The sequence below is a fragment of the Carettochelys insculpta genome, chromosome 1, assembly GCF_033958435.1.
Source record: "Carettochelys insculpta isolate YL-2023 chromosome 1, ASM3395843v1, whole genome shotgun sequence".
In the NCBI taxonomy this organism is placed as follows: domain Eukaryota; kingdom Metazoa; phylum Chordata; order Testudines; family Carettochelyidae; genus Carettochelys; species Carettochelys insculpta.
Genome location: NC_134137.1, coordinates 256,414,933 through 256,441,062, shown reverse-complemented (window position 1 = coordinate 256,441,062; position 26,130 = coordinate 256,414,933). Strand labels below are relative to the sequence as shown.

General features: G+C 45.1%; 1 protein-coding gene across 1 annotated transcript in view; it reads left to right on the top strand.

Moving 5' to 3' along the window:
- Positions 1-26,130, top strand: part of PIK3C2G (phosphatidylinositol-4-phosphate 3-kinase catalytic subunit type 2 gamma) — a 344,110-nt gene that overhangs the window by 286,397 nt on the left and 31,583 nt on the right. Inside the window, exons 28-30 of the mRNA XM_074983736.1 lie at positions 2,113-2,221; positions 13,873-13,948; positions 22,711-22,805. Of these exons, the coding sequence (XP_074839837.1) occupies positions 2,113-2,221; positions 13,873-13,948; positions 22,711-22,805 (280 nt within the window). The remainder of the gene's footprint in view (positions 1-2,112; positions 2,222-13,872; positions 13,949-22,710; positions 22,806-26,130) is intronic.

Sequence of the window (26,130 nt, the reverse complement as noted above, 5' to 3'; positions counted from 1 at the left end):
GTTGTTCTTTTAAGTTAAACAGATTTTTAAAAAACTGATGTTTTCCAGTTGGAGGTTCCTCGTACATTCCAGCTTTGATTTTAATAATTGAGATGCCAAATTATTTCCTTACTGTGGTCTTATCTTTGGAACTGCCATGGCTGATCAGAACACTAGCCTGCCTATGTGGCACATGCCTCCAGCTTTGACCAATGCCATGTGCTTCAAAGGAAGGAAAAAGCCCTGTTCCATACAGTGCCTATAATATCAGTTTGAAGCTGTATGAGAAAAAAAAAGATTTTTAATTTTGGAAAGATTTTTATCATGAATATTGTTAACCCTAGAGATTATATGGAAGACAAATGACAGACTGGGCCTGAATTTCAGTGCTGTTCAATACTTGCTACACCAGTGAATAGCAGATGATGATTAATGGGAGGTGAGTTCTCAACATCCCTTTCTAGTCAATGGCAGCTTTTCACCAAACTCTGGAATTGGGTACAGCCTGATCAAAGCAAAGATATGATCATCAGGCTTTCAAAAGTCTGTCCAAGTCCCATTTCACTGTGTTAGACAGGTGGCTGGCACTTCACTCATCTGAAGCTTTCAGGCCCCTCCTGAGATCTTAAGATAAACAGGGTTATACTGGAAAAAAGAGAGAATGTAAATGAGTTATTGTTAAATGCCTCCAGAGGCAGGGAGAAAATGAAATCAAATTGAAACTTTTACTCTTCTGAATCAAGTAGATGAGAGGATGCAAAGCATAATATTAGTTTAACAATCTCATTTTAATATTAGTAATCCAGATCTCAAAACCGAAATTTAGCACAGATCACAATTTAGCACAGATGCCTCTTTATAGACCAACAGTATAATCACTCATCTTGTGAGAGAAATAGTCCTTCCCGTTCAAGGTTAATACAACCCAGCGGGTGCACTGTTAGAAAGGTGATCTTGTGACTGCTTGAGCCATGCTTCACTTGTACAGAAGGGGATGGCATTTAATTATTTAAATATATCTTTGGTAACACACTCAATTGAAAAGATATTTAAAATATTAGGTATCTTCAATGACTATAAAATTTGAAGTTGGTACAGGATTATTACATAGAAGATTACTAGATGTTTTACTTATTAAACCAAACTAAAATTAATGTTAATGACAATTCAAAAAATGAGTATTGTCTATTATTATGTTTTCACATTTTAGTTGATTTATGATAACAAGCAGTCCTGTGGCACCTTAGAGAGTAACAAATTTATTAAGTCATGAGGTTTCTTGGGTAAAACCCGCTTCTTCCAGTGAAGATGCCCAATTTTAGCTGAAGAAGCGGGTTTTACTCTCAAAAGCTCATGGCTCAATAAACTTGTTAGTCTCTAAGGTGCCACAGGACTGCTTGTAATTTCTTATGGTAGCCCCTAGAGGCCACGATGGGGATGGAGGGATTCATTGTGATAAGCCTTGTACCATACACTTAACAGAAGGCAGAACATTTTCTGGAGAGCTTATAATCAAAATAGGCACAAGAAATGGATGGGTGGGGACGAGAGAGGAAGCAAAGATCTACTGGTGCATACTGCAAAATTTCTTTAATACTCGTTTGTCATTCACTGTTATGAGAAACTGTAGTATTGTATTACAGACCAAGGGTCAGCAACCTCTGGCACATGGCTCATCAGGGTAATCTGCTGGCAAGCAGCAAGATAGTTTGTTACATGGAGCATCCACAGGCATAGCCCACCACAGTCCACCTGGTCTGGGAATGGTGAACCACTGTTACTAACATATAAGCATCTAAAGATGTAGACAGGTGCCCTTTAAAAATCTGGCCTTTACAATGAAATAAACAGGCAAAGGATGGGAAAGAGAGATACAAAGCTGAAGGAGCTTGCCCAAGGTCACACAGGAAGTCAATAACAGAAGAAGGAGTAGAACTTGGGTTTCAGGAAACCAGCTCTAGTGCCCTCTCCCCTGGATCACAGCCCCTTGCCTTAGATGGAATAAAAATGATAATTAAAACAAAATCTTAGAGATGCCTTGCTGTTCCTATGTAATGTAGAGTAAACAGTGTCATTTTTTCAGGAGAAATAAATTGCGGTAGAAATAAAATGTCTGCATGTGCTTTCTTGCAGGTTTCCCCACTGGTGGCATTTACCTTTTACAGATCTTGAACACAAAAGAATGAAAGACTTGAATCTCTACATGAAGCAGTTATTGAATGGATCCCTCAAACTCTCTAATGTATGTGCTTATTTTCCATACAACAGAATATATTGTTTTTAGCAGTGTTCAACCAAACATATCCCAAATTGCCACAGCCTAAATAAAATGACAGTTCCAGCCATTGCTGCGTGCATTTTACAGGACTAATCACTCACAGACAACAAAGAAACTGAAAAATAACTCATAAGAGCTCAACAAGGGTACCTCAGAAGCCCTCACTAAAAGAAATGAAACAAAATAAAGCAGTCCTGTGACACCTTAAAGACTAAAAATATTATTAGGTGATGAGCTTTTGTGTGGCAGACTCACTTTTTCAGATCTGGAGTAACTGAGACGTAGGAACTGAGATAAAGAGAATTTAAAAGAAAAGGTAGAAAAAAATTAAATAAAAACTGACCAATCAGCTAGATAGGGCAGAAAGAAGTGGGAGTGGAAAGGGGGAAGAAAAAAAAGCCTCTGTAAGTGTCTATTAAGTTAAGTGGGATGCCTGTGGTCACTGCGAATATCAAAGGTGGGGCAATTGTCCTTGTAATGCATGAGGTAATTGATATCTTTGTTGAGTCCAGGGTAACGTGTATCAAACTTGACAATAAATTACAATTCGATGTCTCCCTTCGTAAACTGGTGTTAAAGTTTCTTTGTTTTAGAATGCACGCCGTTAAGTTTTGGATACCATGTGCTGATAATCAATCCAAGACTCAATGGTGTGCATTCTAAAACAAAGAGACTTTAAACTTATCTGATTTGTCCCACTGAGTCCATGCATAAAAGTTTTTGTTAGTAGAAAATTCAGTTAGAAAAACTATGCTCCCTTAACTGTGGGGATGGTGAAATTTATGGGCTTTGTGTGTTTTGCCTGTGTGCAGTTCTACCCACAGGTATTTCTAAAACATCAGGCCAAATTCAGAACAAGTGTAAGCACATAAAAGTCCATTGATTTCACTGGAATCATGCTGCTGACATCAGATGTGAATTTATTACGATGAAACATAGAGGGCATGATTTTCATTTATACTAAAGTGTTTTTATTTCGTTCTGGCAACATAAAGGTGCTTTAGGATGGATGGAAATAGAAATGGTTGTAAATTACATACATACCCACTTTAAGACCTTGCTATGCTTCAGAATGATGTCTGTAATTTTGCTAGTCTGACTAATGCTTTGCAATATCAGAGTAATTAAGGGACATTTAATGTTTTATATCTTTCTTTTACTTGAGTGAAGAAATCCCTGATAAATACAGCAGAAGGTTGTATAATCTTCAGGGCCAAATTCTTCCCTCATGTGCACAGTGATGTAAATCCAGAATAACCTAATGATGCCACTGGAGCTGTTCTGGGTTTATACCAATATAAGTGCAATCAGAAAATGGTTCCAGTGTTTATTTCACAGGGTCACTCAAATCTGATGGACATAAGAGCCATGTCTACACATGCACGCTACTTCGAAGTAGCGGCACTAACTTCGAAATAGCGCCCGTCACGGCTACACATGTTGGGCGCTATTTCGATGTTAACATCGACGTTAGGCGGCGAGACGTCGAAGCCACTAACCCCATGAGGGGATGGGAATAGCGCCCTACTTCGATGTTCAACGTCGAAGTAGGGACCGTGTAGTCGTTGCGCGTCCCGCAGCATCGAAATTGCGGGGTCCTCCATGGCGGCCATCAGCTATAGGGTTGAGAGACGCTCTCTCCAGCCCCTCAGCTCAATGGTGGCCACGTGGAGTGGCCCCTTAAAGGTCCCCACCCCCTCCCTTACTGTGCAGGAAGCTGAGAGAACATGCAGGCGGCAGCCCAGACACGTGGCCAGCCTGCTCGTCTCTGAGCGCCACAGACACACACCCCAGCTGTGATGGCCGCACGGCAGTCCCCCCAGCTCCCCCAGGGGACCCCCCCCCAAGGGGAGCCAGGGCAGCCAGGGCTCCCAGGCTGGCAGCCAGGCCGGGAAGCAGCAGCAGGGCCCCTCCTGGACAGAGGCCAAGCTTCGTGACCTGCTGGGGCTCTGGAGCGAGGAGAAGGTGCTCCAGGTAATGGGGAGCAAGAGGCGGAACGCGGATGCGTTCGCTCGGCTGGCTGAGGGCCTGGCTGCCCGGGGTCACCCTGCCTGCACTCCGGATCATGTACGCAGTAAAGTGAAGGAGCTGCAGCAGGGTTACACCCGGGCCCGGGATGCGGCCGGCCGATCTAGGGCCACCTCCGTCACTTGCCCCTTTTACAGGGAGCTCAGGGACATCCTGGGCCCCCGGCACACCTCCTCCTCTCCGGCCACGCTTGATACCTCGGCTGAGGAGCCCCAGCAGGCCCCGGAGCCGGAGTCCACCCCGGAGGTAAGCCCCGCACCCCAGGGGCACCCCCTGGAGCCCACCCCCGGGGCACCGGAGCAGGAGGAGGAGGAGGAGGAGGGGGACTCCTCCTCTACTGACACCGGCCTGCACATCCTCCTGCCATCCCGGAGCAGCAGCCGGGCATCCATCCCCTGGGTGTCCCCCGACCATGGGAGTGGACCGTCAGGTATGTACTCCCCCTGGTGTACACCCCCGGGGTTGAGGGGCGGGGGTAATAGAAATGTGGCCAGGGCCCTCCACATGCCCAGATGGCCATGGCCCCAAGGACAGCAGTGCCATGTCCCTCACAGGAGTGCATCAGCCCCTGCCCGCCCCCAGCACAACAGTGCCATGCCCCATCCCCGGGGCTGGGGGGAGCGGAACCTCTAGGGTCCCCCAGGAGGAGGGGGTGGGACACCCCGCAGCAGCAGCAGCAGCAGCCGCAGCAGCAGCAGCATGTGATGGAGTGTGGGGAGTGCAAATGCGAGTCTCAGGCTAGATATGAGCAACCAGCTGAATAGCTCCCAGTGGCTAAGGATGATCCTGGGGCTGCAACTGGCAGGTTACACCTCTGCCCTGGACAAAGAGGAGGGAGGAGCCAAGCTGGCTTTGAATCAGGGGCCGCAGGTAGAGGCTAGGGGAAGGGAGAGCTGGAAGGCAGCCAGCCTGAGGAGGGGGAAAGCTACACCCCAGAGGGGCACCCCTCGGGGTCTTCTCCCCAGGACGGGTTGGAAGGACTGTCTCTGACTGCTGTACTGTCACTTCTGGGAGAAACTGGGCATCTGTTGCCTAAGAAACCTCTCCTGTCAGAGACCCTGCTGAGTGAAGTGAGAGTCACTCCCGCCAGGGGATGGGATGCAGTGCGGGGGGACCCTTGAACCCCATCACAGCAGCATCTCCTGGGGACGGGGATGGGGAACCTGCAGCACAGGGGTGGGGGGACAAGGGCCACGGCTCGGGGCCCACACTAACGCCTGTCTCCACTCTTCTTCCCCCCCTCCTGTGTTCCGCAGCTGTACCATCGGAAGGACCGGAGAGCGCCAGCGAGGCTTCCGTGGTCCCAGCATCCCCTCCGGGGCCATCGCTCCAGGCCAGCCCCTCAGCGGAGGACCGACCGGCCCCACAGCGGGCAAGACGGCGGACCCAGCACCAGCCGCCAGCGATGGAGCCCCAGCTGCTGGCCCTCCACCGCCGGCAGGTGGAGGTTCGCGGAGCAGCGCCTTTTGGTGGAGCAACGCCGCCTCCACCTCCAGGAGCGGGCGCTGGCCTGGCGCCAAGAGGCACGGGGGGCCTACATGGAGACATTCAACTACATAGCTGACTACCTGGCCCCCCATGCTGCGCCGGCCGCCGCTGCGCCTGCCCTGAGTGCTCCACCCGCCGCGCCACCCGCTGCTCCACTCGTCGCCGCACCATCCGCCGTCGCCCCGCCACCCGCCACCGAGGGCCGTTCCGCCAAGGGAGACCTGGGGCCAGCTGACACTCGCCGGACGTATCTGCCGGTCCGCCCGGCCCCCAGCCAGCCCCGGACAGGGCTGCGGCCAAGGCGGGGCTCCCAGCCGCCCACCCCCAGTGCCGGACTATAGGGGCATGGGGTCCAGGACGTGGCCCCCCCCTTGTATATAGTTGGTATTTATTTATTTGTGCCCCCCGTTTGCCCAGTCCCCCCCATGTAAATAGTTCTCCCCTTCCTTGTTATCCCTGGTTTTTTTTGTTAATATATACGTACACTTTTCATATTTAAGTTAGTTAGAAGTTCCTGTATATAGTTTGTATTAGTTAGTTATAGAACAGAGTTGAAAGTAAACCAGTTTGATTTCACAAACAAGTGTCTGCTTTTATTTGTGTAGGAAAAGTGGGGGGGGTGTGCTGTTGGGTGCTCCGTGGTGTGGGTGTAGGGGCAGGGAGTGTTGTGGAGGATGGGGGGGCAGTGGGGGGCCTGCCAGCGTTCACCCCGCGGCCTCATCGAAGTGGGCCCACAGGGCCTCCCGGACCCGGGTCCCTTCGGGGTCCACCTGGCGACTGGGGGCAGCGGGTGGCTGCACGTCAGCCCTGCCGGCCTCCACAGCCCAGCCCTGAAAAAAGGCCTCCCCCTTGCTCTCCACCAGATTGTGTAGGGCGCTGCACGCACCCACAGTCTGGGGGATGTTGGTGGGGCCCACATCCAGGCGGGTGAAGAGACATCTCCAGCACCCTTTGAGGCGGCCAAATGAGCACTCCACCACCTGGCGCGCATGGTTCAGGCGCTGGTTGAAGCGCTCCTGGCTGGCTGACAGATGGCCCGTGTACGGGTGCATGAGCCAGGGCCGGAGTGGGTATGCCGCATCTGCGATGACGCAGAGGGGCATGGTGGTGTCCCCCAGAGGGATCTCCCGCTGGGGGATGTAGGTCCCCGCCTCCAGCCGGCGGCACAGGCCCGAGTTCCGGAAAACCCGGGCGTCGTGGGTGCTGCCAGGCCAGCCCACATAAATGTCCTGGAAAAGGCCCCGGCTGTCCACCAAGGCCTGGAGGACCACTGAGTGGTAGCCCTTCCGGTTTATGTAGCGTCCTCCACTGTGCACCGGGGCATGGATGGGGATGTGAGTCCCATCCAGAGCCCCGAAGCAATTGGGGAAGCCCAGGGTGGCAAAGCCCGCGATGGTCACATCCGGGTCCCCCAGCCTCACGAGCCTGTGGAGGAGCATGGCTTTGATGGCGCGCACAACCTGCAGGGGAAGCACATAGGAGAGCACCAATGAGGGGTGAGCAGGGTGTGTGTGTCCCTCCCCTCCCCTGCCCTGCCCTGCCCTGCCCTGCCCTGCCCTCCCCTGCCCTGCCCGGGCCCCCCTGCCCTCCCCTGCCCTCCCCTCCCCTCCCCTGCCTTGCCCTCCCCTGCCCTGCCCTGCCCGGGGCCCCCTGCCCTGCCAGGGCTGCCTCCCCCCACTCCCCCCGTGGGTCCTCTTACCTCCACGAGGCCAGCCCCGACGGTGGCCTTGCCGATGCCAAACTGCTGTCCCATGGATCGGTAGCTGTCTGGAGTGGCCAGCTTCCAGACAGCGATGCCGACCCGTTTCTCCACAGGGAGGGCACACCGCATGGCGGTGTCCTGGTGCCTGAGTGCGGGGGTGAGCCACTGGCATAGCTCCAGAAATGTCTGCCGGCTCATTCTAAAGTTCCTGAGCCAGCGGTCGTCGTCCCACTCCCCAAGCACCAGCTGCTCCCACCAGTCGGTGCTGGTGGGGTAGCTCCACAGCTGCCGGCGTGTGAGGCTGGGCGGGTGGGGTCGGGGTGCTGCAGGGTTGGGGGTTGAGTCCTCCTCCCCTGCGGGCTGCTCCTCTTCCTGTGTGGCAAGGAGGTGCTCAGCTGCCTCCCGCATGGCATGGAGCAGGGCAAGCCCTGCTCCTGCAGGGGCGGCTGGGTGGACCTCTGGCTGCTGCTGCTGCTGCTGCTGCTGCTGCTGCTGCTGCTGCTGCTGCTGCTGGGGGTCCATGACTGCGTCGCCCGAGGTCTGTGTGCCTATGGCTCCTCAGACCGCGTGCTGTGCAGGCTGAGTGCGTCTGGGAGGGGCCCTTTAAGGGAGCGGCTAGCTGTTGCCCCGGAAGCTCTAGCCCACCCTGTGACCCTGTCTGCAGCTGTGCCTGGCACCCCTATTTCTATGTGTGCTACTGTGGGGTGTAGACGTTCCCTCGCTGCACCTATTTCGATGTGGTGCTGTGCAACGTCGATGTTGAACATCGACGTTGCCAGCCCTGGAGGACGTGCAGACGTTATTCATCGAAATAGCCTATTTCGATGTCGCCACATCGAAATAGGCTACTTCGATGTAGGCTTCACGTGTAGATGTAGCTCATGAGGGTCTGAAGTATGTGACTTCCTTAAATTTTCACTTTTCCGGTACACATTGCAAACAAGCAGAGCCAATATGGTCTCCTATCTTCTCCTGTCATTTCCTGAGGACATAACAGCTGCAGCATGGTCAGCTTTTTCTGATTAATTTCTTTCTTGCCACTTCTCTGGCCTGTTGAACTGTAACAGAAGCTTGGGAGTTCTCTGGCTCTAGACCTGCTCTACCACAAGTATAAAAGATAGGTAGACAGCTGAAAAAACAGATCTGTTAAGTCTTTTCCTACTGAAATTATTGCTGGCTAGAAATGTAACTATGATTTGCCCAGGTCCTAAGATAATTTTTGCTTAGGCTGCAGTAGAAATGCATGGCCAAAGTACACTAGCGTAGGTCCAGAATATATACACCAGAGTCGGCAGAATTAGGAGTTCTCTATTTAGCTTAGCATACCTGAGAGCAGAAATTTGGTCCTTTCAGTTTCAACAGCTGAGCATGTTGATGATTTCCAAAGAGACACCCCCCACATACTCAGGTATGATTCCCCAAAAGAATATTTGACTTTTTGACTCAACCACCTGAACATCAGCAAATAAACCTTACAGATTATATTTTATTAGAGATTTGCCCCACATTTATAGTAAAGGCTTTGTTTTAAGGGACTTAAACTGAATTTACTGACATGGGGAAAACATTTCTCTTTGTGAAAGAGTACTTGAGGGTTCATGGGCATTTCACTGCTTGCCTTTACTGAAATTGACTGCAGAGGACCAGTTGCTGTCACTCATGATGATGTGTCTTTCTAGGATGTCTAGTTGTTCACTGGGAAATATACTGAGTAAGCATTTGACCAACACCAAACATCAGATAACCATCAGTTAATCTGTAATAGAATGCAGGCACTCAGCCATTTACAAAACATATTGTTTGTATTCATTTAATATGTGCTGTCTCTGATACAGCACTACATGCATGTTTAAGTCCCATTTATATTGACTTTAATGGGAGGTAAGCACGTTCCTAAAATTAACCAGGGGTTTGTGTCTTGTGGAATAGGGTGAACCTAGCATGTGTTTAAATTCTTTGTTGAGTAGGAGGGTAAATGAGCATGTTCTGTAGCACGTAAATATGCTCCTGATACTTCAGATCCTAGCCTCCACTCATGTTGCCAAGCTGTCGCTTTATCCCAAGTAGTGATGGTCTGCACATTATAACAAGCATTTTGGAGATCTTTCCCTTGGCTTTGGAAGTGTTTTCAGATAGCTCATTGTAGGCTGACCAATCTGCCCTTTGGTCTTGGGTCTCAGGCACTTCTTTTCCCTTTTCATTTGCCAACACTAACCTTCTTTTCTCCCTATTTGTGTTATTACCCTTCAGGGTACATCTTTGTTCTCGCTCTGTCTCTCTCTCTCACACACACACGCACACACAGAGCAAAGTTCATGCCTCGAAATCAATAATGAGACACCAGAGATGAACATGCTCATTATGTTTATGCTTGTCATGGGAGTTTGCATCATTTACCATGTGCTTCTAAATGACAGTTCAGGTGCTACTGAAAATGAGAATGTGCAATTATGGTAACCTGAAATAACCCTCTTCTCTTCCCACTCAGTAGTTTTAGTAGGTCACCAATATAAATCTACCCACCTAGTGTTGAAGCAGCAAGCAGAGGAAAGCAGAAAGACAAGCTGCTCAGTGTGGAATTTTTATTTCCCTTTCAAATGTGTTCATGTATTCTTCCTTCAGTCTCCTCATAGCTGTGCTCTCAAGTGTTCGAAAACAGGATGGCTACTTACATTTCTCTGCTTTCTTTTTTATACTGTTAAATAATGGCTGAGCTGCCAAAAATATACTTCTTTGCACATTGATTCTCCCAACACATGCACAAGCATTTAGTGAAACCGCAGGGTTATTCCCAGGGGACTCTTCTTTGCTTGTGCATGTGTGGAGAGCTATCTAGAGCAATGTACATGTTCATATGTGTGATATTCCCAGAAGATGAAAGTTACCTTTTATTTGTCAGTACTTGGCTTTATCTGGAGTATTGGCACTTTCTTGCTAACCATTTCTTTGCCTACTTGAATCAAGAAAAGAGACATTTTTAGCAGGAGTTGGAGAGGGGCTCAGGGCAGCAAAATGAAAAATAGATAGCATAAACAAATGTCAAATAAATCCAAATTATTAAATCATAGCTGAATGCTGAGCATATGCTCCGTGTTCTTCTGTCTGCTAATCCCAGATGTTAATTGCTCTAGGAGCGACATTTGTCACTAAACCCGTCTTTTCCAATTTTTATCTCTTGCTGCATTATGTCAAATTGAAGCAGGACATCCAGTTGATAAGAGACCTCTTATTTTTCTTGGCCTATAAAACGCTGATGACATTTGTATGCTGGAATCGGAAAAGGCTCTTGTGCACTATCCAGTTTGTAATAGCGTCAGTGCTGGTAACAACTGATATAAATGTGGGTAGTCTAACCACATTAAAGCGTAGACAATCTGACATGCTGCTTTATGAAAAAGCTAATAAAATGCAATTACTATCCAGCTTTGATTCAGAACCTTTATAAGTCTTCATTTTGGAATTTACATTTCTATCGCACTGCAGAATGTTTGAAACCAGGAGATATGGTTTATTTCTTTAATGTTCTAAAACTGAATTCATCTACCTTTTACATCTGTTTACTAGAGCACTGCCGGTCAGTTAACACAAATAAAATCTGTAATCTAGTGCAAGAGGCCGGGTGGGGCGGGGAGGTCTCTAAACAATGTGGTGAAAAATGATCCCCATCTTGCCATTTGCATATCTGAGGTCACTCAGGAAGCTAACCATTTGTTAGCGTTGTTAGAATGAGAGGATATGGAGAGCCAACAGAAGGCATTTGCATCACTTAAGTCCTGTGCCTAAGGTGAATTTCACCCTGCATGAAGAGGACTGGTGCAAGATCTTCTGCACCATATCTTCTCCACAGGACGGTGTGCAAGAGATGGTTGGTTTTTTTTCAGGACTGATACCAACTAAAAACAGTAACCTGAAGCCATGTTTTGGTCTTGCAGTTGTGAGGCATGCTGAAAGGATGGAGCAAAGACATAGCTATAAGCAACGTTATTTCAAAAGACCTATCCTAACGTCTGCTGTGCAACCACTATTTTGAAATAGTTTAGAAATAGTGGTTGGCTTATTTCAAAGTTGGTAAAATCATTCTATGAGGAACAGCACCTATTTTGAAATAGTATCAGAGAGGTAGCCGTGTTAGTCTTAGCTTCAAGAACAACAAGAAGTCTTGTGGCACCTTATAGACTAGCAGATAGTTTGGAGCGTTGTAGCCAGACAAAGTCTCCCCCTTACAAGCCAGCTTGCTCGCTGCCCCCCCCCGACCGAGGAGCACACAGGGCACGGAAATGGCTGCTGACAGCACAGTCTTTGATGCCCTCCTTGAGGCCCAGATGTGCTAGCTTATCGTGACCCTGAGAAGCAGAAAGTACAGATGGAAGGCTAACAGGCCAGACTGTCAACAAGGCGGGGGGGGACCCTCAGAAATCACCCCAGCTGGCATTGATCAATATGATGCACACACACAATCACCCAGAAGGGGACGTGCCCCGCCCGCACAAAAGAATGTCCTGTACTCCTAAATTGCTTATCTCTTGTCTTACAAGTGCAAACTAAGTAAGAAATGCCCTTGTAACAAACTGGCGTCACAAAGACAGACCAGTATGATCTGGCACCATAGATAAGAAAGAGAATACGTAACCCAGAAGGGGTATAAAAGATGGGTCCATCAGAACTCTAACTTTGAGTGCATTCCACCAACTACCTGCTGGTCGGGTCAGGTGATTGCCTCCCGAGGTCCACAGCTGGGGATGCCCAACCTCGTATTCGTCTTTCCGCGGAATTGAGTGACCGATCCGGCTTGGCTACACTGGTATCGAGAGACGCAGAGAGGGTAAGATACACCCATGTTAGGTCTCTGACTTTTTTTGTGCACAGCTAAAGAATTAGAGCTCTGTAACTAGTGTCAAGATATCATTGTGTTAGATGGTAACAGATATCTTTGTATTGGATTGTAACGTAACTTGTTAACACCTGTACTTTGCTAGCAAATAAGAAGTAAACAATAGCCTTTTGTAACCCTCCGCTTATAACTGTAGCTTAATAAACTTGTAACTAGTTAAGCTCTGAGCCTGACCCTGCTGTTAACCCTTTTGTCACTGCAACACAGCCGGCACAACAAAAGAACTTTAACCATTTGGTTACTACAGCCTGGCCGTGGGTGAGAGTGCTAGGAGCTGCCTGCTCTAACAGTAAAAAGCTGGGTTGCTTAGGACCCAGGGGAGTACCTCACCGCACATTACCTGGCCTCCGGCTAACAAGCATAAGCTTTTGTGGGCAAAGACCTGCTTCATCAGATGCATGAGTGGCGGGGTGGTTTCAGAGGGGTGTTTAAAGAGTGGGGTCCCAGTAAGATGGAGGGCCATAGCTGACAAGGTCTATTCAGCAAGGTGGAAATGGCCCAGTATCAACATTACATATCACCAGAGGAAAAAACAAGTTAGATCAGACAGGAGGATATGAGCGTTTGTTAGAGTCTAATGGGGCACTATTAGCACCCAAAGCAGAGAAACTACAAATTACAAAGGCAGTTTCTGTGCTTTGGGTGCTAATAGCTCCCTGTTAGAATCTGGCAAAGGCTCACATCTACCTGTCTGATCTGACTTCTGTTTTCCTCTTTTGATAAGTACTGTTCATACTGGGCCATTTCCACCTTGCTGAATAGACCTTGTCAGCTCTGGCCTTCCCTCTTACTGGGACCCCACTCTTTAAATACCCCTCTGAAACCACCACCCCCCCACTCATGCGTCTGATGAAGCAGGTCTTTGCTCATGAAAGCTTATTCTCCAAACTATCTGTTAGTCTACAAGGTGCCACAAGACTTCTTGTTATTTTGAAACAGCTGTTTCAAAATACAGGCTGTATAGAAAGGGAATAGTGCCTATTGAAATAAGCCACAGTGCATCCAATGGCTTCATTTCAAAATAGGCTCTATGTGTGTAGACGCTGTATTTCAAAATGGCTAAGTGCTATTTCAAAACACATTTAGTGTATAGCAGCATTATTTCAAACTAAGGCTGCTGTGTAGACATACCCATAGTGACCCTGAGTCATCCAGCTACTACTGGACAGGATGGCGCATGGAGTCAAGGTGCAGCTCCCTCAAGTGTGCTTCTTTGACCCCAAAAGGGGCAGCATGGAGCCTCACTGGGGCATGCTGTCAAGCTCAGTTTTTACACATTTGGTCAGGGCTGTGATTAAACCCCCACTCAGGGGTGCAAATATGCGTTTGGATTCATGGAGCAACATCCAAGCAATGGGAAGGAAGAGGCTCTCCTTTCCTGCTTCTTCTGTTGCATGTGTAAGAGACAGACAAGCCCATTGCCCTTAAGGGCCAAGGTTGTAATACTGAGCTCAGGCCCCACCCAGACACAGCATGTAACAAATAGGTGTTGTTGTTTGATTTCAGAATGAGCACGTCCTCAGCTTTTTCCTCGATGGATCCAAAACCAACTGGCTGGAGGAATCCATCCTTGCTAACCCAGGCATGTAAATTATTAATTTTGATAAGTTTTGAGAAGATTGGTCTTGGTAACTCTGAATGCTATGCTGCAGAAACAGGTCTAACTGAACCCAGTGATAAATGTGGGTTTTGTTTGGAAATGTGAGTATGCTGGCCAGTAAGTAATTCAGCTCACTTTTATTGCCTGACTTGTAGAGGTTCATATAAATATATTTAGCATACAATCTGCAGACTCAATTGACTTTGTTATCACCTCCCCTGCCAGTTTCATTATTTCTAGTGATCTTTTCATCAGAACTAAAACTATTCCAGGTACCCTTTTTTCTTAAAATCCCTTTTGATATAACAATCCTAAGAAGAAGGATTTGAGGTATGACAAAGGAGGATTTGAAGTATAATGCCTGTTTTAAGACATGGAGAGAATAATATGTACTAGCAAGGTCCTGTCAGGAAGGGTGTTCCACAATGAGTGAGGCACATAAGTAACAGAATATTGGTTAATCTTGTGTTTAGGCATTATTATTTAGGAAAATAGCACTAATATGTACGACTATTTAATCTCAGAGAGGTAGCTGTGTTAGTTTGTAGCTTCACAATAAACAAGCAGTCCTGTATCACTTTAAATACTAACAATTTTATTTATTAGGTAATAAGCTTTTGTGGCTAAGTCCCACTGGCTATGTCTACACTAGAAGTGTCTGGGGACAGGGAAATCTCGATGGAATATCTGTCGACAGAGAGCTGCCAGGCTGCGCTGCCCTCTGGTGCCAGAAGGCTGAATGGCAGCTCTGCAAAGAAGGTTACCAGGCAGCCAAAAATCCTCTCTGTGGACAGAAGTGTCTACCTTTGGCTGGGTCTACACTAGGGAGTTCTGTCAACAGACGGACCCTTCCGTCGACATAATTCAGGGATCATCTACGCATTTAAAGCATTGTTAAAGCATTCAGTCGACAGATTCTCAACAGAACTCCGCATTTGCCTCAACGGTATAATTCCTCAAAAAATTGAGGCATAACAATCTCTCGACAGCATAGTGTCGACAGAAGTGCGATGTAGGCACTGCTGTCGACAGAGAGGGCTTCCGGTTGCTTGAGAGCCCCCTTTGCAGAGCTGCCGTTCTGCTTTCTGGCACCAGAGGGCTGTGCAGTCTGGCAGCTCTCTGTTGACAAAAAGCAGATTGTGTGTAGCAACCATGTGCCGACAGAGATTCTGGCAAGGTTTCCCTGTCAAAAGTAATTTCTGTTGACAGCTGCATCTAGTGGAGACATAGTCCTTCTGAAGAGGTCCTTTCTCTCAACAAAACTCTCTAGTGTAGACACAGCCACTATGTCCCTGAAGGTCTATCCCTCACACAGAGCTCCAGCTCAACCCCCTCGGACCCAGTTCAAACCTGCTGTTGGCTCACCACCTGCATGTGGCTCCAGCTCAACCCTCCACCCCACACGCAGCTCTGGCTCACCACCCCCCTGCTCTGGTTCAAACCCCCTCAGTGTGGGTCACCACTTGAGCACAGCTCCAGCTCACTGCCCCAGCACATGGCTCTAGCTCAGTCCCCCCATTCAACTGCCCCTGCCCTCATGGCTCTAGCTCAACTCCCTCTGCCCCAGTTCAACTGCCCACCCCCATGTGCAGCTCTGGCTCAAGTCCCCTCCCCCAGCACCCTCTGCAGCACTAACCCACCACAGGCTTAACCCCTCTGCCCACCTCCCATAGCCCCAACCCACCGCCAGGCTTAACCCTCCCCAGCTGACCCCTGCCCCCAACCTCAGGACTTACCTTTCAAAAGGAGCTCCAGGTGTACCTGCTGCTTCCCCAGCTGCAGAACATGCATTCTGCTGGGGGAAAAAAGCTGCCCCCGATTTATGGGAAATTCCAGTTAAGTGAGGGAGCATGGGAACGCAACCCTCACGTAAAGTGAGGCACTACTGTATATCTCTCTATGGCTTCTTTTACTGCAGTACCTAGCAACCTTAAATGTATTTATCTTCCTCATTCCTGAGAGGTAAGGAACTAGTGTTACCCCCATTTTACAGATGAGGGACTAAGACGCTAACATCACACGATGAGTCTGTGGAGGTGCAGGGAACCCAGTACTGCAAATTACCTGTGGACCATCTATATAACCACTCAGGTGGGCCCTGAGCATATTCTCGAGAAATAAAGGCTATCCATTTAGTGGAGTGATGACACACAAGGAGGGAAATTCTGTTAGGAGATTTCTGTGACTTCGCTCTTCCCTCCCCTTCCCAGAGATTTTCTTCATTTATTGTATATATAAGATGATTCAAGCATCTATTTTCTCTGTCTCTCTATTCTGGCAAAACTCCACTTGGCTTTTATAAGAGTTTTGCCTAAGTGAGAACTCAGTAGCTTGTCCTTCAGCCCTATCTCTTAGTCAGAATGAATATAAAATAAAAACAACATTCTGTAAGAAGCAGATTATGAATTTTGGTTGACACCATTCTTCACTTACATCACTTTAATTTTTGGATTGCAGGTAATTTACACTTTTCACAGACAGCAAAATAAAATTGAAGATATATGACTTTGTGCTGTGTTTCTAGCAATGAAAAAATTAAAAAGCCGTGCCACTCTTACTTTGTTGTTAATACACATCCCCTGGGATGCATTCTGAAATACACTCACTATTGTCAGCTTCCTGCTACTCTTAGCCTATTATTTCAGGGGAAAAGATATTAAAAAAATGTTAGTTTGTGGAAACATTTCTATCGAAACAATTTGGATGAATATGAGGTGATGTTCATTCTTCTGTGATTGAATGACATCTCCTGAAAAATATTACAGTCCCAGACAATTCAACCATGCACACTGATGAAATGAAACTGTTTCTGTCATTTTTAATGTTTCCCATATAGGCCAAGGTCTGTATTAACACAATTAGGCACAGAACCATTGATGTCGGTAGGGCTGTGTTCATTTATACCAGTGGAGAATTAGGACCTCCCTCTTTTTTAAAGAAGAGCTAGCCTCATTGAATGGAGACATATGCATACCACCTCCTTGGGCCTAATGCAGGAGTCACCCCTAGGGAGACCAGACTGTTGTACTACTCCTTGTGATACATAACAACTCTCTTTACTTCAGTTGAGCTTATGTTTGTTGCTGTATTCTGAGTATGTCATCCTCTGCAGACTATCAGTATCTCGTGGTGTCTTACGAAGCCAAAGCCAGGAAAGAGCTTGCTAAGGGCTAATCTTACAAGAGTCAAGGACAGAAGGATTATAATTCTCTACCGAACTGTCAGTAGAGCAGTTGGTCATTTTGGTATTCTACCCCAATCCACTCAAACTGTTTCCATCAGCCTTTAAAATAGATCTTGAGAGGGAAGTTGTGATGTAGAAAATAGGCTAAGACTTGCCTACCTTCAAGGTGTGCTGAGAAACTCATTTAGTTAGTGGTTGCACAGCACTTTGCAATCCTTTGATGCATAGAAATTAAGTATTCTTCAAGGGCAGTTTCCCTCAAGGAGATTTGATCAATATCTCTTCATCAATAGCCTTACTTTCTCAATTCAAACATAACACAGCAACTACAATGCATGGTTTGTGTTAAAAGGGTGATTCCAGAAACACTGCAGAGAGCATAAAGTAGGGTTGTAATTTGCTTTTAAAAATGGCTATCCAAATAAATAAGAGAAACACAAAACTGGCAACACTGCATTCACCCTGAAGGTGCAATTAATTTCAAAATAAACTAGTTTGCTTTCTTTTTTAGCCATCAACACTAAAGAAGCCAGCATCTGACCTAAGCCGTTCCCTGAAATCCCAGAGAAGGAACTTTCACAAGTCATACTCACAGGACCTGTGATCTCTATGCAGCCTTGAGGCTATGCTTTGGGCATTCATTGGAGATTTTTTCATTGACTTCAGTGAACATAGGGTCAATTTGTAGAAGTTAAATTTTGATACCATTGAAGTCAATAGCATTAGGGTTACCATACTTGACCTTTCAAAAAAGCAGACGCCCCTGAGAGGGAGTGTCTCTATATCAATATCTACCAACTCATGTTGTATTAATGTGTTACAAAGGCCGTGTCTACACTAGTCCAAATCTTCAAAATGGCCATGCAGTTTCAAAGATTACTAATTAGGCGCTGAAATATGTATTCAGCACCTAATTAGCATGCCGCCAACCGCAGCTCTTCAAAATTGCCATGTTTTGCAGCCGCATGGCTCGTCCAGATGGGTCTCCTTTTCGAAAGGACCCTGAGAAGTTCGAAATGCCCTTATGCCTATCTGCTGAAATACATATTCAGTGCCTCATTAGCATGCCACCGGCCACAGCTCTTCAAAATTGCCGAGTTTCACTGCCATGTGGCTAATCCACATGGGGCTCCTTTTTCAAAAGGACCCCAGAAACTTCAAAATCCCTTTATTCTATCAGCAGATCCCCTTATTCCTATCAGCGGCAGTGAAACATGGCAATTTCGAAGAGCCGCGGCTGGCAGAATGCTAATGAGGTGCTGAATATGTATTTCCACACCTCATTAGTAATCTTTGAAATGGCCATTAGCACGGCCATTTCGAAGATTTGGGCTAGTGTAAACATAGCCAATGAGTGTATATTGTACACTAATACAACGTGAAGTTGGTAGATACTGTTACAGAGACACTCCTTCTCAGGGGTGTCCTCTTTATATGCAACCCTAGGGAAGTTCTAACTGTGTCTCTCCTTAGACAAATGTTTGGCCCTTGTTTATAAGCAAGAACAGACAGAGCATACCACCTTTTAATAAAGTCAAGTCTAAGCATGCAGGTCCGCCAGTTACTGCGTATGCAGATTGGGTACTGGAGCAGGTGCGTTCCATTATAGTTTAGGTCCAAATTCTGGTATCATAAAAGAAAATGGCAAAATGCCCATCAAATTCAATCGGAGCACAATTTAGCACTGAATGCAGGAGAGTGTAAATAATGACCTGATGGCTAAATACCTCTGATGACATCTGACTGCTATTGCTGATTGTAGAAGATGGAAGTTGAAGGATTAATGCCTCAAAGGACCCCCCTTCAGTGCCTTGCAGGCAAAAAGAAAACGGGCAAATATTGTTTGAAATAGCCACGCTCATCTCTATGGTGTCTGTTTCAGGCCTCAGATTTTCATGGGGTTTATATATGCATTTCCCCTGAGGTACTTCATTGTCCTCAACGTGGTTACACACTTAATATATTTATCTCTTGCATATAAAAATGTTGATTGCAAATGAAGAATTCCTTCAAAGGATGGGAAGTTTCACAGGCTAGTGTTAATAGAACAGATAAAAAGGGGTGGGGCAGGGCATAATGCTCAACTCAATTTGTACACTGTAATTTAAACTCTGAGATGGGATGCGCTTTCCATACTGCTTAAATTGACCTCTTGCAATTCATAATGTCAGTGGACCCTTCCATGAGTACTATACCCTTATGTTCAAACACAGCTCCCTGGTATGACACTGGGCTTCATGCTCAAGTGTTCCATCCTCTGTATTGCTACATCTGCTTGAGCACAGTTTTCGTGGCTAGTCATGGAAAATTATTTAACCATTTTCCATGTGTTTCTAATTACCCAAGAGAAATACCGAACCAATGAAAATCTGCAATTAATTGGATGTTTTTCCTTCCCTTCCTGTCACTGTTTAAGAAAATCCTAGTGATGCTAGCCTAGTCTCTATACATCACTGGAAGAGAATTGGAGGAGATTGTTAAAATACAATTGTTCTAGTGTTGAAAGTCCTAAAAATGTGGTCAGCTTATAAAATTATTTGTAAAAAAAACTGATGTGCTAATTACTACAGCAGCGGGAAGGCCACATCTTTACTTAATACTTAGGCAGGTTTTAACATATTCTGTGGTGTTTTCTGGTCATAAGTACTTAGGAAAGCTTTTCCTTACATTGTGTGGTGGCATAGGCCATCTCAAAGATGCTCATCTTTCTATTTAAACAGCACCCTTTTTTTAGATTAAAAAAAAAAATCACTAATTCAGGAACATGCACATCTGGGGTTTGGGTTCTCTGTAAATTTGCAGAAAAACTATGAAGTTCAGATTTGAATCTGAACTTTCTCAAAATTATGAAACTATTTGTACCATCTAATTAATTACTGCCATCCTCAGAATATCTAAGCACATCCCAAATATTTATGTATTAAGCCTCAAAATATTTTGCCAAATAAGATAAGGCCAATTACAAAAATGGGGAATTGAGACAGAGAGAAATAAAGGCCCAGATTTTCAATGCTATCTAGGCCTGCTGCTCAAAAATGCCTAACTCATTCAGAAGCCTACAACTCACGCTCAAAAATTATACAGGCTCCTGAATCTCTCAGAAATTTAATGGGACTCAGGCTCATAAGTGTCTAAATCATTTTTGAAAATACAATGAGATTAAAGCAGGTGCATCACGAAGTGGTAGATTCCTACGACACGTCAGAGGCTACACTCTTTGCCAGATGCTTTTATTGCTAATCATGTCAGCAGAACAGAACTTCACTCATACTTGAATAGTTGCATTGGCATGAGGTGGTTAACGTCTGCTCTAGTAGGAGAAATGCTAAACTGTCGCCCAACTAAGGCCATCCCTTCCCCAGTGCCCTTTCAGAATTGGCCACCAGAGACTCGGTCAGTCTGGGTACAGTAGGATTCAGGCCACATGGAGGGTGTGTGTATAATCTCCAGAGAGGAACCCACCACAGACTGGTAGTAACAGATACACACAAAATAGGGATTGCTACCCTGGGGAAGGAGTGGTTATAGTGGAGCCAACCAGGGTAATCCCTCCTGCCAACACCTTCCCAGTCTCATGGTGCTAGGACCTAGATGCTGTCACCACTCCCATCCTGTGGCATTGAGGGAGAGCCATAGAGTGTAACCAGCCAGCTACTCCAGCCATTAGGAATAGGAGCAGCCAAAGCTGGGGCCGTTGTATGTTCTGGTCAAACGTGTACAAAGCACTTGGATTTTCTCTGCTCTGTGTTGACTGGTTGTTTGCTCCAGCCCTCCCTCCTCTTTTCTCAGTCTTTTCCTCTCAGCTTCACTCCTCACATGTCCTACTTCTCTTCTGCCCTATTCTTGTCACTCGTCATGTCCTCAATTTTCTTTTCCTTTCGCAGCTCCTCTCCTAAGTAACACTCCAACCCCCGAAGTGGCAGACCAAACACGACAGTTGCTGCCATCCCATTTTTCACTCTGCTTGTGTGTTCTACCCCTTCCCTACCTGCTGCGTGTCTTGTCGCATTAGATAGTTTTGTCTCATTTTTTCTCTTGCTCCCCTATCTGTCTGTATCCATCTGTTGCCTCTTGGCTGATTCTTAGATTGGATGCTTTCAGGGTTGTGACTGTCTCTTTCAGGTTTGTACAGCACTGAGCACAGCGGGATACTTGCCCAGGGCTGGAGCTCATAGGCATTACAACAAAACAAATAAATTGTAATAGGAGCAAGCTCTCACTTTTTTCACAGAGAGGTAGCCATGTCAGTCTGCATCATCACAAAACAAAAAAGCTGACCTGTGGCACTTTAAAGACTTGCAATATGATTTATTAGGTGATGAGCTGTGTTCAGAAGTGGGTCTGTCCCACGAAAGCTCATCACCTAATAATTCACTTTGTTAGTCTTTAAAGTGCTAGAAGACCCTTTTTTTTTTTGGTTTGTTTGTTTTATTTTGTCTCACTTGTTTGTCATTTTAGTAAATGGATATAACGGATCAAATTCAGTCCTAACGTTACTAAAATGAAACTCTACTTGTTTCAGTAAAGTTAAAGTCATTTACACAGAGTTTGAAGGTGGTTTGGTTTTTCACAGTAGGATAAGTAACAAGGGTTAGCTAGCTCTCTGCAGAGCCCCAGTGGAGACAAAAGACTGTCATTTTTACTTCAAGCAACATGAGGTCAACCACAAGTGGGAGGCAAAATGTTGACCTTGACGTAACTATGACATGGTAAAAGTTGCCCGTGTCTCTCCAGTAGACATTACAGCACGACAGCTCACCTGCATTTGCTATCCCACATTTAAAAAAAATAACCCACAACTTTTTGGCAGTGAAGACATTTGGCTCAGTCTAAAAGAACTAAGAAAACATGCCGTGTCACGGTTAAGTTTAAAAACCTGACAGTGCTTCATTTGAGGTGATCAAATTTCACTGGCTTTAGTGTGAACAGAATCAGACTCTAACTGCATATAAATCAGAATCTGTGCAAACTATCAGGACCATGAGATCAGGCCTGTAACTGGCAAAAATACAGTAATCTTTTGCATTACTTTATACCTAGAATCTTTAGCTGTCATGAATCTACAACTGTTTTGGAATCTTTCTGCAAACTCTTGTGTGTCTATAAATGTGAGCAAAATTCTGCACTGATTTGCATGCCTTTTCATTGCAAACTGAAAGAAATTAAAAACCTTTGTAATATTTTTAAAATAGGTAGTAAAATCACAAAAACAGCAGCTCAATGTTATTAATTTTTTTATAAAATACTTCTAGGGTATGGAAAACTTTGTCATGACATTCCAGCTGAAATTCAGACTGATAACAAACAGAAAATTTAAAATTTCACTCTTAGTGGAGCAATGTTTCAAGTATGTAATGAAAGAATAAATGGTACATTCAAGCCATTTCTCTAATATTTGTAAAAAGCTCACTTCTTGTGTTTTCTAATTCAAGACCTGCCTTCAACAGGAAATATTTTGTTCCACATGTTACTGTATTTGAAATACTATTTTAAAGCTTTAGCTATGCATTTTCCTTAATATGTTCATTAACTGGGAATTCATTTGTTTTGCTTATTTCAGGTGCTAAGTCTACTGACCAGAAACCTGAAGTGCAGTTAGTTATATCTTATGAGAGCACCCACCTGACAATCTTGTTGAAACATATGAGAAATATTGTAAGTCCTTTTATCGTAACTGAGGTCTCACATAAGGCTTTATGTTAGCAGAGTGCTGTGCTAATATTAATCTCCACAATGGCTTTTGCTGATTAATACATTTTGCAGAAGGTTGCATGACAATGCATTTCATTTAGCATAAGTTGTCTTCCTTTGATCATTTGCAACCGAGTTTGAGGGAAGGGTGTAGTACAGAAACTAGCATCATTAATTTCATAGCCAGTGATGAACTCCTACTGCCAATGCACAAAGATTAAATGTTCAAGACGGCTCTTTCAGCAGCTTTTGGTTTTACTGACTCTGAGTTTTTCAGTCGTGCCAGAAGTGGTTGGAGTCACATGTCAGTGGCTCTGTCACTTTCTTGGTAAGGTCCCAGCTGGAGACCTTGTTTATGTCCCCGTAGATTTCTTTTACATGGGATTCTAGAGTTATGTCAGCTCTCCTCTTCAAAATACACATGGAGCATAGGAACATCATTTGCTCTTGGACAAGTGAGCATAGTGCTCTCTTCAATTATTCTTTGATCTCTCTTCTGCATTCGCCTCCTCTCCCAGACTATAATCACATATTATGTTCTATTTTCTGACAAAAATCTCCACTCCCTCACAGTTTTTCTGAAATGACTCCCTTGGTGAAGTTACTGGAGAAGGCACTGAGTTAGGCTGTGGTGCCATCAATACAGCGTCAGTGCTCGGCTCTACTTCTCTCTCTCAGCAGATCTTGATGGTACATCTGTTTTCCACTAGTCTGGTTGTGGTAGGAGTAACCTGGCAAGATTCTGTCCTGACAAGCTTCAGGTGATGCTGGTTGCTGTAGATCTTGTGAGGGCACAATGTGCCTTTGCTAAGGAGGTTGGTCTGCTCTTTGATATTAACAGCCTACATAGGTTCTTGAATCCCCCAACTGCTCTTTCAATGTCAGGTAATGGAGTGACCAGAAGATCCTTTCACTGTCTTTGTTTGACTAGGAAACTGTGATGTTTGTTTTGGACAGCAAACCTTGCTGTGTTCATTCGGGCCTTTTTCAGTTCCAGATTGAATTACAATGACTCATTCTAAATGGAACTCAGTTTGAAGACTGCTCACAAGTATCAGCCTGTATAAAACAAGACTAGCTGGCTGGTTAGTTACATGAGTCATATGAAGCTTAGGTATTTCTTACTATTCTCTATGGCTGTATTTACACTGTGCCCTTCCTTTACTTGAAATAAGACATGCAATTTGCACTACGCAAATAGTGTATCCTATTTCAAGTCAATTTCAAAATAGGCTATATCTGGATTTGCCTCTGTCTACAAAGTACCAAATTTCAAGGGCTGGGCTATTTCAAGGGATCCTTTACCCCTCCTGCAGTGAAGGGTAGAGGGATGCCAAAATAGCATGCCCGCTATTTCAAAAAATATTTTGAAATACCATGCAAGTTTCCTAAATGCCAAGTGTAAATATAGTCTATGAATTCTCCAAGCTTCTGATTTTCCATTCATTGTATTCATTTTCATGTATAAAGTCTTTATCTTTCCATATACCACCCTGAAAGCTGAGATTCTAGAAGGTGCTTGTCACATTATTCAGAGAAAGACCAAGCTTTTTAACTTTAGGCTGCGTCTACACAAGAGGATTTCTCCGGCAAAACTGGGCCTTTGTCAGAAAAAACACACAGCACCTACATGCAAAATGTGCTTTGTTGACAGTCTGTCAACAAAATTTGGCACATCTACTGGCATCATTATACCTCTCCTCATTCAGGTATAACACCTTTGTCGGCAGTTTCCTGTTGACAAAACAGCCATGTAGACACTCAGTGCCCTTTTGTCGATAGATAGGGCACTGGACAGCCCTGTTTGCAGAGGCTCCTGTCAGCTGTCAAGAAAGGGACAGGCAGTCTGGCTGCTCTCTGTCAACAGGGCAGATTGCTTTTGCAATCTGATTTTCTGTGTAGATACCATCTGTCAACAGAAGTTTTGCTAGGACATCCCTTCAGACAGTCATTTCAGTCAACAGCTGCTTCTTGTGTAGATGTAGCCTTAGTGTACAATGTAAAGTCCTTTGGGGAATGAGGCATTTTCTTCAGGCTGAGCAGCAAGTAAAGCTTGTGGAGGGAATTTTGGTCAAATGATTAGGTTCTTGGTATTACTGCGTGCATTGAATTTTTTTCTGTACTATGCTGAGAGGTTGCATATGTGTCTGTTTCATATAAGGTAGTGATTGGTTGGGTGGTACATCTTAAACATCTGTGGTTATTTAGAGTACCTACTTGCATGTATCAGTTGTGGGCAAAATATAGTGTTAGCATGTGGTTTGTAAGTGTAAGTTTTTCTGATGAACTTGCATGAATGGTTTACAGATGAACAGGGATGGTGTTAAAACTACCTGATGTGACTTAACTCTTGTGTTTCCATACTTTCAAATACTTGGACTTTTTAATGAAATTAATGTCCAATCTCCTGGCCTTTGTAACTACAATGGTCTGTTTAAATGAGACCTCCAATGGGTCTAAGCAGCCATGTGCAGGTGTTCATGAACTGTGGGTTTGGTTCAGTCTATTGTCAATAAATATGTCAATTGTCAAATGATTTTTGAAAGTAGGTACTTAAAGTTGAGCTCCTGAAAACATTTTTAGGCAGCTGAATAAGTAAGCTTATGCAAGTGCAAGAGACCATTTCTGTGGGAGTGGTGGTTGCTCATCACTGTCAAAAACTAGGCATCCAACAATGGATTATCAGAAGCTGATTTAAGGCAACTAATTCTGGAAACCTTGGCCTGTGATCATTTTAATGTGAACATTTATGCCCTTCATACTCATTTAACAAAAGTTGCCAAGGAGTCGTGACATGGTAGCTACTCTGGGCCACTGTCATGCTGGGCGGCCTTCAGGTTAATGACCTAGAAGAAATTCTTTATTCCATTAATAATCTCTTCAACCTTCCAATCCCTAGCTCAATCTATCTCATTTTGAGGTGAACAAAGATAAAAAGTACCCTGAGTTCATATTTTATTCAACACATTAAATCTATTTCAGGTCCTTCTCATTGTCTTACTCATTACAGTAGTTTAGTGGTTCATCTGTGCAGAAATTAATTTGCCACATTGTTTTATTGAATAATTTATAGTAAATGCTTACACTAGTTCACCCCCCCCTTTAATTTATCCTTTAAAATGGTGTATCTGATGCTTTCAAAGGTTTAAATAATTTAATTGGGCCAAACTCATTCTTGCTCTAACCTTTAAATGGACCACACTCATTCTTGCTTTAACTTTGTTGAACTCACTGAAGTTTCAGTGGATGAATTTGAATCATAGAAGGAAATATTCATTATCAATTATTA